We start from the raw sequence: 14570 nt of genomic DNA, 5'->3' as shown, positions 1-14570 counted from the left end.
TAAATTTAAAAAGTTGCTTTAAAACAATATTGTATCTTATTATTACCTATTGTAATTGCAAGAAATTATTAAATAATTGAACCTTTGCAATAAGTTAGGACATATTTAGGTTGATATGCCTTTTAAACTGTGAAAATTAAGCACCACATAAACGAATCTTTATTTATTGATTTAAGGGTAAAACCATGAAGAACTCACCAAGTCGGGAAATTCGTCTGGCGTCAATGATGCGATTAGAGCATTGATTTCCTCTAAGTTGATAACTGCAAAATGAAGAACAGTTAGTCAAGTACATTTTGTTATAAGGAACGACTAGATTCCAAAGAGAAATACTAACGAGATAACAAATGGTCGAGCGTAGCAAGCGCATCTTCTGGTGTGCTTCCATCTTCTAGTATGCTTCCATCGTCTGTTATGCTTCCATCTTCTGGTATGCTTATATCTTCTGGTATGCTTCCATCTTCTGTTGGTTCATGTTCCCTTACTAATTGTTCTTCAGTTCTCGTTTTCTTGAAAACCGGACCGAAGTCTTCAAAGTCGTTTGAAGCCGGCCGTTTAGTTCCGCGTTCGACGCAGCTAGAGGCCGGCTGCGGCATCATTGGCAAGGCGCTGGCTGCCTCCTCGAAACCAGCCATCGTTGCACTCATTGCCAGTTCTGTGGCACAATATGCATTCTCATCTGTGCTGTTGCATTGCTCCTTCAAAAACTCTTCCAGTAAAATATCCACATCAGGGTATGGGTTTGGCGTTTCATTATCATCTGTGCAGTTGAGTTGCTCATTCAAATAGTCTTCCCCACTTTTGTTATTGTTCGGGTACATAAACTCCAAATTAGAGAATGAGCTTGTCGAAGCCCCATAGTTCACATAGTCTGTTGGAGACACGTGGTTTACCATGGACTTTCCAGAATCGTTCATGGGCTGAGCAGTGGGAATCTCTTGTATTGTAGAAGTCACGTTTTGAGCAGCTGGTGCTGGCTGTGCCACAGGCATACTGCTGACTACAGGTACGTTTATATTTGCAGTTTTAATTCGGTTGGAACGTTTATTACGGTTAGATTTATTTTGTTTACGCTTACGTACTCCATTACCATGGCGGGTTCTGTTCTCAAAAGTAACATTTTGTCGGCGTCTTGAACCTTTTTGGAAATATTTGACAACGCTGTAGATCTTCTCGATTGCACTGACAATCCTTTCTCTGTTAGGTGGTATTATAGTGAGTCGGTGTGGCGACATGCTCTTCTCGGATGACGCACCTGAACAGCCATCATCATCGCTGTCATTTGAAGAAGGCGACGGCAAGTTGGTCACCAGATGTAAAATGACTTCTTCCAAACGCCGTGGATCCTCAACTAGTGCATCTTGGTCTTCATCAGTTTGCTGAAATAGAACACACAGTATTGATTAGGTACGTAGGTACATAAAATCACAGTAATCGATAAGAATTTTAAAACACATTAAACATCGAAATATTTTATTTAAGTTGTTTGTCACACTACAGATAACAACGGGTCTTTTCTAATAGAATTTGTTTACTGTAATAACGGGACTAACCAATTCAATGACTATCGCGAGTAAGAGAACTTTGTGCGGTATACTCACGTCTTCTTCATCGGAATCGTCTTCGTCATCCTCATCCTCATCCTCCTCCTCTTCCTCTTCTTCATCTTGTAATTCTTCTACATTCTCATTTACTGGTGGAGGTGCTATTTCATTATTCGCTGGCTTCTCAGCTGGTGCAACATCTTCTTTGCTGATCACCATCATAGCAAACTTTTGCTTCATGAGTTTGATGAGCTGCTTCCCTTCTTCCTCGTTGACTACCGTGTTGGTGCAGACAAAGCTGGTGACGGCTCTTGTCTCTTTGTCTACCTCCAGGCAACCGCGGGTTCTCATGTAGATGGACTGGCCGTTCTTCGCGATTAAACGGTAGCATGACTCTCCGAATAGCCTATGCTGGTCATACACTGAAAAGAAAAACGAAGAGTTGTATTCGTCTTAATTTAAAAGATGAGCTACGATCGCTATAGTCTTAAATAAGAATTTCGCATAGCAGCCAGGCAAGATAAGTACAAAATATAATCGCACTCATAGCATTGCGTAGTTCACGTATATTTTGTTTGCTGGTAAATGGCGCTATCGTTGTTTTGGACAGGTATAGAAAGAAAGAAAAGTTTGTGTTCTAGGATAGTTGAACCTACAAGTGTATGTAATCAGGGTTTAAGTGTAGATTGTCGTTGTACCGTGAGATGGAAAATTAGAAAGTGGTTATCTGAAGTAATAACAGTTTATACAATAAAATAGCGATAGATATAGCAGATGTTCAGGCGGTAAACAAGTACCACTAGATAATACAGCCGTCTGATTAGTTATATATTTCCTTATGAGGCGTCAAGTGACATTTTCAAATGCTGTTTACGACAAAGTATAGATACACCTCAGCAGTGTACCAGAGAATATTGCGTAATTATTTAGAATAGATTCCAAAATAAACAGAATTATGTGTAAACCTAAAACAAATTGACGAAGCGCATAAAATACAAACATAAACAATAGTAAAATTTCAGTAAGTGGTTTTGCGCGCACGCAATTCTCAAATCGATATTAGTAGCTGAACAGTCATTTTCAGTAAGCACATTTTATTCAAATGAAACACTCGATTGGTATTTTAAAGATGGGTATATCTGCCGGGTTCTTTCATTAATTTACTAATATTATATTTTATCTGAAAATAAGCTGCACTAAACGAATTGAAAAAAAAACCTATTTTATAACCAGAAATCTAGATCTTAATGTATTCTAACTACTCTAAGTTGTCGTAATTTTCCATCCTAACATTGAACAGTACTGAAGCTACATTATGTAAGTATAATAACTATAGTCATTACAAGGAGTAGATAACATCTGCTCGCATTGGTCACCTACCTTCATGTAAACCGTGTCAATCTCGTGACCTAAGCTCAAAGGTCGATGTTAACATATTTCAACTAAGAAAAGAACTAACAATCACAAAACTTCTAAACAAATCCTTATCAACCTTTTATTTACATTTACATCATACATCATTTCAGATAACCTTCTTCATTTTTCAAAGTTATCTTTTATGAGGTTATTTGCTTGCAATTTTAGTTTAGTGTACCTAATACATACATATGCGGGTGATTTCTTGTGTAACCTTTTCAAATAAATCGAATGCGCTCGTGGAAAAGTGTGCACTGAAAAATTGAAAGATTGGGTGCAATAGGTATGTAGTGAAGGCGCGCGTGCCGAAACCAACGTCGGCAGGCTTAGGGAACAATTGGTTCGCGGCTGCACTTACTCTCTCGGAGCGCGATGATGACCCAGCGGACATCGTCGCGGTGCATGAAGTTCATCGCGTTGACTCCGCTGACTTCGTGCGTCATGTAGCCCGTGACGAGAGCGATGCGCGCCTCGCACTGGATTATCTCGCCGTCGATCGAGTGCCGGGTGCGATACTCCATGCGGTATGACTCAAGAGCACTCTCGTTGATGAAAGTCTCGCTCGTGGGTCGCACAACACCTATAAACACCTACAAAAGATTTCAATTAGCTATAGTAATTATTGATTAATCGACGAGGAAACAATTTGTCGTTGCATTTGTTAAACAATGGGCGAGAAAATTCTTAAAGTAGAGTCACGCTAGTAGTGTCCTTGAGTTGTTACAGTGATCTGTTAATGTTTTATTTAGAGTCTAGCTAGGTATTATTAACGTGAGTCACATATAGAAGACGGCATCAGCCTGCTGTTGATGACTTACAGTACTCAATCAGGTGTATCAGCTTATATGAAATAAAGACACCTATTTCTTATAAGAAATGTCCAAATTCCATCAATCCTATGTACGGAACCATCGATGGGTAAGTCAAACTCGAGTTTGATCGGTTTTTATAGACAACCAAGCTTGACAAAGACTTTATGACTTGTACTTCTAATGCCAAATTGCTAACATAACTAACTTAAGTGGTTAACTAATTTTCCTTATAAGGGGGTGCTATTTCTGACCAAATTCTTATTATACCTCTGATCATAAGGGTCATTTAGCTATTTTAAGTGTCAAGTTACCAAGTTTAAGAAGTGTTACCGTGGATAAGCTAATTCAGTAACATTTGGACACGGGCTGAAGTTATATTATTTTCAAAATCACGTTCCCATTTGCGAGAAAAGTATTTTTAGTTTTGTAATACTGTTGCGCAAACAAAGAGAGGGGGTTTAAGGAAAGGGAGTACAAAATATTAAGACTGATTACGGGAAACGACCAACGTTGCTTAATGTTATTTAACTAGTGGAATCGATTACGCAATTTTTTTATGAGATCGCCACGAATTTGTCGAAGTTTCCCGATAATATTTGAAGCTAGTTATTTTATCGTGGTTTTAACCGCGTCCCGTGGGAAATACTGCCCGTACCGGAATAAAATATAGCCTACGTTACACGCAGATAATGTAGCTTTCTGATGATGAAAAAAAGGTTTTAAAATCGGTCCAGTAGTTTTTGAGTTGTAAAAATAGTATTTTTGTTTTTTTTTGTAATTATTACAATAACAATACAATATCATTATAGATAAACTTTTGTGAGATATTTATAAAAGGGGTTTCTTCCAAGCTCGTAAGTTAGCTACATATTATAAAAAAGTTTTCAATTTTGCTTTCCTTCGAATTACCAAGCCACGGGTATTTTTAAAACCTTTCTCAATATAGTTCTATTATTACCTATTCACTTTCAAAATTGTAAGAACATCTTTAAATACTTTTATCACTCTTAAACTCTGTGTTACATCTTCATTGCAATTATTACTATCTCATAAAAGTATTGACTACTATCCATTCCTTCAATTCGATCTCGAAGCTTCGATTATATTAACCTTCAACTTAAACCTTTGAACAATGACCGCGGAAAGAACCCAGTTCATAAAATCAGATCAGGTACCTTAAGCACATGATTTCACAGTATTTCCTGCTATATCGAGCGATAAGTGTCAACTCGGTCTCAATAGAATCGCCTCACTATTACAAATTGTTGCTTATGAGAGCTGCAATCGATTTAAATGCTCGAAGTTGACACCTCACTACCTGTTGCGTCATTTCTCATGTCTCGTTTGTAAGGAGCCCTTTAAACTAATTACGGAAAGTTACTATTTGACATATGAGATGTAGTGAAGCCGACTACTACATAGTGGGAAAGAGGCAAGGCAGATACAGAGCTGTTTAACATGAACATTATCAAAATATTACAGATTAAGAAAACTTCGCAAAGATTAACTCATTGCAGTTAATACTTTCAGCAGATTAACGGAAAATATTCTACTTATGGTGAATGAAAATCGTCCTAAAAGTTGTGCCAGGTCCATTACAGATTTTCCGAGCGACGAAATGAGTGCAAAGTGTGGCAGTTCGCAATGCAAAGGCTATAAATGTCCTTTTCTTTGGTCTAACTGGGTTCAAATTATGGCGTGTATTGAAAGATTACGTGAGCTGATGTAATGACACATTGCATATTATGGCTCTGATTTTAGGATGACAAAAGGTTCAACTATGTATTTGATAAAATGTTGACTCCATTGCCATCGGCAGTAGCAAATGGCAATAAGATTAAATAAAGAAACTGAATTTAAGGATCAGAGAGTTTGAACAGCTGGATGCCGTTCTTTAGAAATAAATACTTATGTTTCCCCGAAAGCTCTAAAAACCCTGAGAAGGTCCCAAAAAATGGCTAGAAATTAAATGACCTGTATTTTGGTAAACAGATAGACCCTGGAGACAGAACAGGCATTTTGTCAGAGTTTGGAAAGTATTTATAAGAGTTTGGAGAGTGTGAGAAGCTCTTGGGGCGCGGATAAAAGATAGCTAATAAAGAAACTGGTACTTACGATATCGTTTCCACTGGAGCAAGGGTTCTCAGAGCGGGCGCGAGCACGGCGCACGATCTGACAGCAGCGGTTGTAGCCACGGCACGCGCGGTCAGACTTCCTCAGCGAACCCTCCACGTGGCACGTGATGTACTGGTTCGGCTCAGACCGCTGGCCTAACTTCTTCAGCCTGCCAATTCGTAAACGATCCCATGAAAAAGAATAGCGCAGCAACCACCAAAAAACATAATCTAATTAAAACACTCCAGTATAAAAATCTTGATCCTCGCGCGCCAGCAATTGAATAAATTCGCAAATTGAAAAACTATTGAACTAAAGAATAAATAAATAATGACAAAGTAAAAGTTTATAAAGCTAACTACTTTTAAACTGCGCCAGGAGACTGAGACTTAACAACCTTTATTACAACTTAAAAGTTTGAAACTGCGATACAAATCAATTGAAGTACATAGGTAAAGGGAAGTATAGCATTCTCTTTTATGAAATAAGTTAGTTTCCAATAAAAGATAAATATACTTCGCGTAGTCTGGATGAGCAATAAGGTCTTTACCTAATTGAAAGTTGATGCGCTTTCCTTTTTTCAATCATCTGTGAGCACTTAACCTTCATTTTGAAAGAACTCCTTAACTGAACTTAAATGACCTTGCACGGTGAAATTCGAAAGTATTATGAGAGTTGCAAGCTTAACGGGCTTATGAGGTTGAAAATCACAGTCACGCGCAGTAACCGCAGATTCCAACATTCTTATATAAAAAATATGGCTTCAGGAAAACAACCAATCAGCGCTCAGCTATTAGAACAATTTGGGAACTGAAAAAAGAACGGAGGGCGAAGTTTTGCAACACCCTTTGTACAAGTTTCCGAAAATGTTGAATGTTTTCGGTAAGTTTTGGTAATGGAAGGTGGACTATTGTTGATTGTAAATATTTTCATAGGTAAAATTATTATTAATTTGCTCTTTTGTCAAGTCGAGAAGAATACCTGAATTTTAGGTAAACACAACACAAACCTAAAAGGTTTACAAGTATACAAATATATGAACTATAGATTAACAGGCTGTTAAAATCAACATTATCCAGATATTATACTAATCTGAATTTGTCCACAGATTAGGCATTACCATTCAAAAGGCTTTTACTCTGCCCGCGATATACAGTCGTTATAACCGGTTTCATAAGGATTTTAAAACCGACGACATAACGACTAATGATAATGTGTAAGCTATGTGTAATAATACAAAAATAGTAACAATAAAGAATAAACTATAATAATAGTATACGGTGTTGCATTACTACTGTTATGAAATAAAACAAGCGATAAGCGTTGTCAAAAAGTTCATACTAATCGACTTTACTTCGAGAAGTCTACAAAATGTGAAAAAAAATCTACGGTCCTTAAGAAATGGTGATATGAAGTTACACGGTTGGTAAAGACAAGCAATGTATATCATAAATATCAATTATTTTTTAACGCCGGTAATAATTAACATGTTAATGTACTCATTGTGGATAAGGATAACTCTGCTCGCTATGTAGCATCTTGTAATAAAATTCGCTTTTAAGGAAAAATGACAAATGCTAAGGCTTCATATACATTCGCAAATGTTGATAGATATCTATAAATATGTATGGTAAAACACAGCACACGTTAGCATTACGCGTCAGAACCGGGGAGTACAGGCTATGGTACACCCACGTAGCTTGTTCGATGGCATTAAGCAAGCTTGACGTCTGGTCAATTATGCAAAAATAACAAAAGCTTTATTGAGGGATGAACAATCTTCTCAAACGTCCCTATGAAGAAAGACTAATAAAGAAGAAAGTGTCTTAACTTTCACCTTGCCCTGACTTACACTTACTTCTTGACGGGTTTTACCCACCTTATTATAAATTGCCTCTTCTCCTGGGCCAGAGCTTCTTCAGCTTTGCGAATGGCATCAGGTTCATCCATAATCATGAGTTCTCCATTGGGGCCAAGAGTTTGGCTCTTGGGCATTAGTTGCTCTCGCAGCATAGCTCGATCATCTTCATGGGTTATGTTCAAAAGGTTCTGGCCGAGCAAATCGAGCTGTTGAGAGTACATAATATAGATTAGTTTTATTTTAAATCCGTGGGACCATTTTATACATGGGAATAATAAAGAAGACGATAACCAGGGCTGTAAAACAATTACTTACTAGGTATGTACTATGTTTGTCGTCCTATTTAATAATTAAGATTTAGAATGAATAATTTAGATGGGTTTGGCAGGGTGTATGATGCGCAGATCTATTGGACGACCGCCGCTTCGACGGATCACATCTACGAGTTTGACATTATGACAGTTTACAAATTAGCAACACTACGCTATTTTCGGACACAAATGATAACGGGTTTTTATTCGGTGAATACGACACAAAAGCTTTTAGAATATTACGTACATAGTATTTCATTGTTTGGAAAATAAAATGTACATACTTTGCCCAATTAGAAGATTGGGGAACATTACAATATGCAAAATCTGTGTAAATAAAATTAGTTTGTTACCAAACAACAATAGATATTTATTTTATCCTTAGCGATAACAGAATACGACTGACGTAGTGGAAATATTCGTTGAATATTATTAAGAACAGCTGTTGCTTCAAGACGTCACTTGCGTCTAGGTACTAGTTTTTACTAAATGTCGGAGGATACACGACACCGTTTAAAAAGATAATAATCATACACATGGAGCCTCAGTTTCAAGTAGCAGAATACAAAAGTGATTATTTCAATGCCCTCGACTACTGCCGACAGTTTGAAATTGTAATCAGCTTATATTTGTCATTGAAAGTTTAATTACGGTGATAAGTAATTGCCATTGATAAGTAAAAATAATTGCATAGTACCTAATCGTAATTGGTTTAGCTTGAGATGGCGATCAAATCTCTTGATATGGTACGTTAGATAAAATAACATATGGAGACAACTTCGCCACACTGGATAAAATAGAGTGAAATAACCACAAAATATAATCATCGGCAGGGATATTGAGCCCTGACCTTCACCTGCGCAGAAGCGATTTATTGGTTTATTGCACACACTATTGTACACATAAGGCATTATGTGTACAGTGCGCAAAGCGATCCCCACTCTTCCGCCGAGAGCTCAATATCCGTGCCGATAACTATACTTATCTATGAAACAAAAGCAATTTACCTCAGTGTATCCAAGATACTGGTGCACATTTTGGGAGGCCACCACAATGATGCCTCGGTAGGTGGTGGTGATCAGGAAGCCGTTGAACATGCTCAGCACCTTCAACATGGAGTCCGGTTTGAACTCCTGAGGGGACTGACCGATGGAGTCACCGAACACTGTGGTAGAATAAAAGCTTGTCAATATTATAACTGCGTACCTACCTACTAGATACAATTAATGGAGTTAGTTAATAAATATGGTCTTATTGAATATTAACAATTATATTATTGATGTCGAAGTACCTACTTAGAAGCTTTAATAATTTCATCTCAAGGAAACCTGGACTATGTCGATTGACGTTCAATCCTTTTCCAAGTGAGGTAGGCCTGGGCCATTAATAAATGTACCTATTAAATACTATTTGTATAAATACTTCTTGTTGTCCTTGCTGGCTACAAACACTCCATCACAGTTTCCTAGAAGAATTCAAGAATTAAAATATCGCACGAATATTATGAAGAATACCCTCAAATAAAACCATTGTCATCGAAATGTAATAAAAACTTTAACTATTTGGTACGGTGCACAAATTATTTTTCGAACACCAAAGCAGCTGTGACAATTTAATGGCCCGAGTTCGTATCGTACCAGCCAGCTATCAAACTAACAGCCAATTGCAAAAATAACAAATCTATCGGAATCATCCCGAAATGTCTTTCAAACCTCAACCGCCGTGTTTCAATTATTTTTGTAAAAATAAACGTTGAGGCCGACAGTTCAATTTTCAACTGGAATTGAATATTGCTTTCACGGAACATGCCGATTTAAACAGACACGTGGTTAGTTATACTCTTTTTATTTTTTAATCTTTCAACGAAGGAATGAAAAGATTTGACAGGTTAGATAGAAATACGGGACAGAAATTGTTGCGCAAAAACCTTCGGCCATTGTTATGCAATGTTTAATGAAAACAGTCTATTTGCTTATCTTAAACTACAAAAACGAATGCAGTTTTATAATCTGCCTATAAAAATGCTGAACAGGCGACAGCTTTAAATTTATGCAAGCGATTATATCAAGCGTACCTACGTCTATTAAATATCATCAAGTATAACTATATCTATTAACAAATTAACTATAATAGCAAGACACATAACTTGCATCACAAAAAGTAAATTGTATGTCACATGTTTTCATATTCAATCATAGTTTAATAGGATCGTAAAACGATATTTCTAAATTGTGATTTAGTCATGTTGGATAAGGTTATGGCTTTATTACCGCACCGCGTAATGACTCGTTCACGCTGTCTGCGATGACATTGGAACTAAAATAACTGAATTCGCAATGCAGTGTGTTGGCGCCCTAAGCGCAGGAGCATGGCGGCGCACGTGCGTGCGCGCACTCACGTTACTATACACGACCGGATTTTATATTGATAGACAAATATGTTACATTGCAACACTCCGCTAATTGTATTTAATCCTTTTAAGTGTAACAACAAAATTCTATTGGTTTTCAAAGCCATAAAAAGCAAATATTTTACTGTCGGTTAAGCAGCACTAATAGTCCAACAATGGATGCTAATCGTTATCATAGCCAAAAAAATATGACGCACTTCCATACATATTGTTGTATAAGACATTTGTACCTACATATAAATGTACATTTCTTGTGATGTATAATTTATAATGCAGCACACAAATAAAATTATTGGATGCAGATAATGCAGACGTATTATTATGTAAAACGCGATTAATGAAATGCATGTTACATTTCTCGGGCAAACTAATAGTGACACGAATATGTGAGCGGGCACTATGAATAGATTTGCACTTTGCACCAGTTTATTGGCGGCGTCCAGTAACCGGCGGATCCTCAGCACGGTACATTGTAAGTCGGCAGTTCTCAAATCATCGGCTGATCGTCGTTTAATCGACAGCGATCATAAATTTATTGCGAGCCCAAATATCTGGGCGGGGGAGCTGTCACATTGTAGGCAACGACGTGCAACAATGTTGCTTAATACATATTGCAGTTTCACGTCACAAAATCAATATACCGACTACATGTTGGAGAAAGCATTGCTCATGTTTATACATTACATTCATCAGTATTAAGTCTTACCTTGAACCCACTTGTGAGAAGAATATACTTAAGTGACCGCAACTTTGTTGCACGATTCTTCATCATTAAACATAGCTTAGCCTATCCACTTCTGCCATTTATATGAAATTAATATTCTAATTTGGTGAGTCACAGTGTTTATACAATTCAAAAGGTATGTTTTGTACCGAGATAGGTCTTCTGCGCAATAATTGTAGGTAGGTTGAAATCATAAGTATATCACAAATACATACCTACCTACATTCATTTTAACACTAAGATATATTTAGGTCAAGACTATAGAAACAACAAGGAAATGATTCAGTTTTGAGGAAAGGTTACGAAAGAAAAACTTTTGTCCTCTTTTAAAGTAGCCATAATTCAGCCGACGTTAATGAAATCAACATGTTATTCAAGACAATATAATACATTATCATTTATTATAACTACTCTCTAATAAGTAAGTGCTGTCTCCTTATTTCATCGAAGTTATACTCTTGTATGTGGAAAATGACATGCCATTAATAACATGATACAAATGTGCGCACCTGCATAGTCCGTCTACTACCCTACTAAACGTAATTGGCCTTTGATGTAACGCAATCAAAGTTCACACAAGCCCTCTTCAATTTGGTCGAGTATACGTAGCGTAATTGGTATGGGTGGAGCTTGCATTCCAACATAGAATAATTACAGTGTGGAATGTGGTGAAACTAGAAAATATTTGCAAATTAAAGCGCAGTATATTGATCTAGAACTAGATCACTGTACTGCGTCACATAAGGTGAGCAATACAATCGAATTCTTACATTAGAACCGATGGGAAACAACCAAGACGGTTGTTTCAGAAGGAAGAGGAAAAACCCTAAACAAAGCATTTAAAAAATTGAGAAAGAATGGATGTCCCTTACCCATAACAAAATCATTTAAAATTAAAAGCAAATTCAATGTAGGTATTTAATTTCAAAGTACTACTAATTATTTATTTCAACTTTTTAAAATTAATGTATATAGCTTAGTTCTTACTACAAAGTCTTGCAACTATCGTAATTGTCTTTATTTACTACTCATTTATTTTCTTTCGAAGCAGCCGTATACCTACCTCACTTTGCAAGCTTTTAGTACATAAAAATAATCACCTTAGGTTTATGGTAATAGATAAATTAATCATGTTTGTTTAGTACAAGTGGTTATAATATTTATTGTATAAATATGCATCTAGAGTACCCTCTAGAATCTTATATAATCGACGTTGGTACGTACATAGAAGAATCATTTAGTTTGAATCAAGATAAACACGTGGTTGGCGAGCGATCGACACTACATTTTAATATAACTAAAACCATAGGGGTTATATTAAAGGGGTTTCATGTGTTTAATACTCAATCTCAATGCATGACGTCATATAAACAAATGATTTGGGCTTTCGAGTCCTTGTATCAGATGACACAGGTTATATAAAAAATATAATGACCTTTTCCTTCTGACTTCACTTCCTTTTTAGTCATGTCATCTTTCATGCAATCAATCCGTCCATTCCTTCGTTAACACAGAATATATTTAAACCGCATCTAATATGCTAATGGCAGTAAAGAGAGGTAGGTTATCTGCGGCCCAACCCACCAATTGCCTTCTATCACTTTCAGCCTTATTTATCTGAACACTACATTTTTACTTACCATACTGGTGGGCTCTCAAGTAATGTGCGGTGAGACGAAGCACTGTAGTCTTGTCAATCTTGCGCCTGGCAGCGACCACTGGTGGCACCATGGAGGCCAGCTCAGCGACGGATTGGTTCAGCCGGTCCCTTCTCATCTTCTCTGCACGATTCCGCATCTCACGGGGGTTTTCTCTGTGAAAGAATACCGAGATCGTCAGTTGTCTTAATAGTTCACTGAAATAAACACTGTATGCTATAAGAATACTCTGGAATATTGTTAAAATCGTTATTTACTTCGAATATAGGTAAGGCATTCAGCACGTGTCATGAACACAGTCATATTAAAACTTGCATCTTGGAAAAGTTCTGGTGGTCCAAACTGATCAATATCTAGTTATTATATTGACGGATATTAAAATAGGCAATTATATCACATATTATACATACAAACTTGATATCTAATATTTTAAACTTAAGAACGATAGTTCCAACGTGGCGTGCTTAATTCCCTTAGCATATAAAAACCAAACTGATTGAACTAATAAAACCGTTGAACTAATAGGTAATTGTATTTAAAACTTCACTAGCTACAAATCTTAGCAAACATGTAATATTATTAGCAGCAGTATAATGTTAGGAACATGAACTAGCATCTAGGAATAACCTAATTGAAAGTTTACAAATTCATGACTTTTGTATAATCAAACATCCTGTTACGCGAACAAATTACATTGTATTATTGAGTTCGTCAACAAGTGAGTACACACTAACGGTTTCTGTTGTAAAATCACTACAAAACGATACCTATTTCAATAAATTGCACCGACGACCACGCGTTTACGGGAGGATTGAATGATTGAAGATGAACGAGGGCTGCGAATGACTTATAAAGCGCAAGTTTTTCTGACACAATTTTTACATTTTGTAAAATGTAGGGTAGGTACGGTAGAATGCTAATCAGTGGTAACTGTCATGCACCCTAACTTAATAATAATAAGTACGATTCTCCTATAAAACTGTTACCACTTCACTTTGCCGGAATGCTTCCATCACACAAATGTTGACCGTATGGTGACCATTGCTTCCACTAGGTCGTTCTTTACACGGGTATAACATAATTTCAAAGACTAATTTTACAGTCTGCTTCTATCCGCCTCAAATAATTTCTAACACTGATGCACAAATTAGTGACAACTGGATAGACGGTTGCACTTTAATTAAATAAATGCTATGTCCCTCGGCAAAACCGCGGTATGTTTGCTTACTATTCATGTCTGAAGTAAGTTAGCCCACATCTTTGCTTACAAGATTTGCTTCCGAAAAGCGAATGCTGTGTAATTTGATTTGCGGCGTGGCATGAAATCCTTTCTAGTGTATTAATAAAGTAGGAAACTGGCAATGCTAACAACATAATTGCCAAAAGGAACTGTTAATTTGTGGCGGTTAAAGACTTGAGTTTCACATGTAGGTTAGTTATCAATGGATACTATACCTACTAAATAGGATATCACTTATATTAATTAGGTATTTAATAAAATATTTGGTTGGCTCCCAATGAATCTTTTGGAGATATACTATAGAATTGTTATTCAAAAATACCTACCAAATCTTGATACATTTTATGATGATAAAATACTTCGATATCAAGTTGAAACATGGTAACCTATTTTCTATAACATATATAAAAGTTAAATGAACCTTGGGTAATAAAATATACATGGGATATTCTATATGCAAGTTCTCAAATAGCAAGGGA

At 36.6% G+C, this 14570-nt stretch overlaps 1 protein-coding gene across 3 annotated transcripts in view; it reads right to left on the bottom strand.

Moving 5' to 3' along the window:
- Positions 1–14570, bottom strand: part of LOC110377805 (uncharacterized) — a 74653-nt gene that overhangs the window by 4607 nt on the left and 55476 nt on the right. For 2 of the 3 annotated variants that reach the window (XM_049852391.2, XM_021336825.3), the window contains 8 exons: positions 12834–13006; positions 9067–9224; positions 7767–7954; positions 5888–6056; positions 3319–3550; positions 1602–1966; positions 338–1379; positions 199–263 (listed from right to left, as the gene is read on the bottom strand). In XM_049852391.2, the coding sequence (XP_049708348.2) occupies positions 199–263; positions 338–1379; positions 1602–1966; positions 3319–3550; positions 5888–6056; positions 7767–7954; positions 9067–9224; positions 12834–13006 (2392 nt within the window). Of the gene's footprint in view, positions 1–198; positions 264–337; positions 1380–1601; positions 1967–3318; positions 3551–5887; positions 6057–7766; positions 7955–9066; positions 9225–12833; positions 13007–13618; positions 13677–14570 lie in introns of those variants that run through there. The other variant, XM_049852392.2, reaches the window with a different exon arrangement.

This window comes from Helicoverpa armigera, chromosome 1 (genome assembly GCF_030705265.1).
Source record: "Helicoverpa armigera isolate CAAS_96S chromosome 1, ASM3070526v1, whole genome shotgun sequence".
Lineage (NCBI taxonomy): Eukaryota > Metazoa > Arthropoda > Insecta > Lepidoptera > Noctuidae > Helicoverpa > Helicoverpa armigera.
This window is presented reverse-complemented; position numbering and strand designations above follow the sequence as displayed.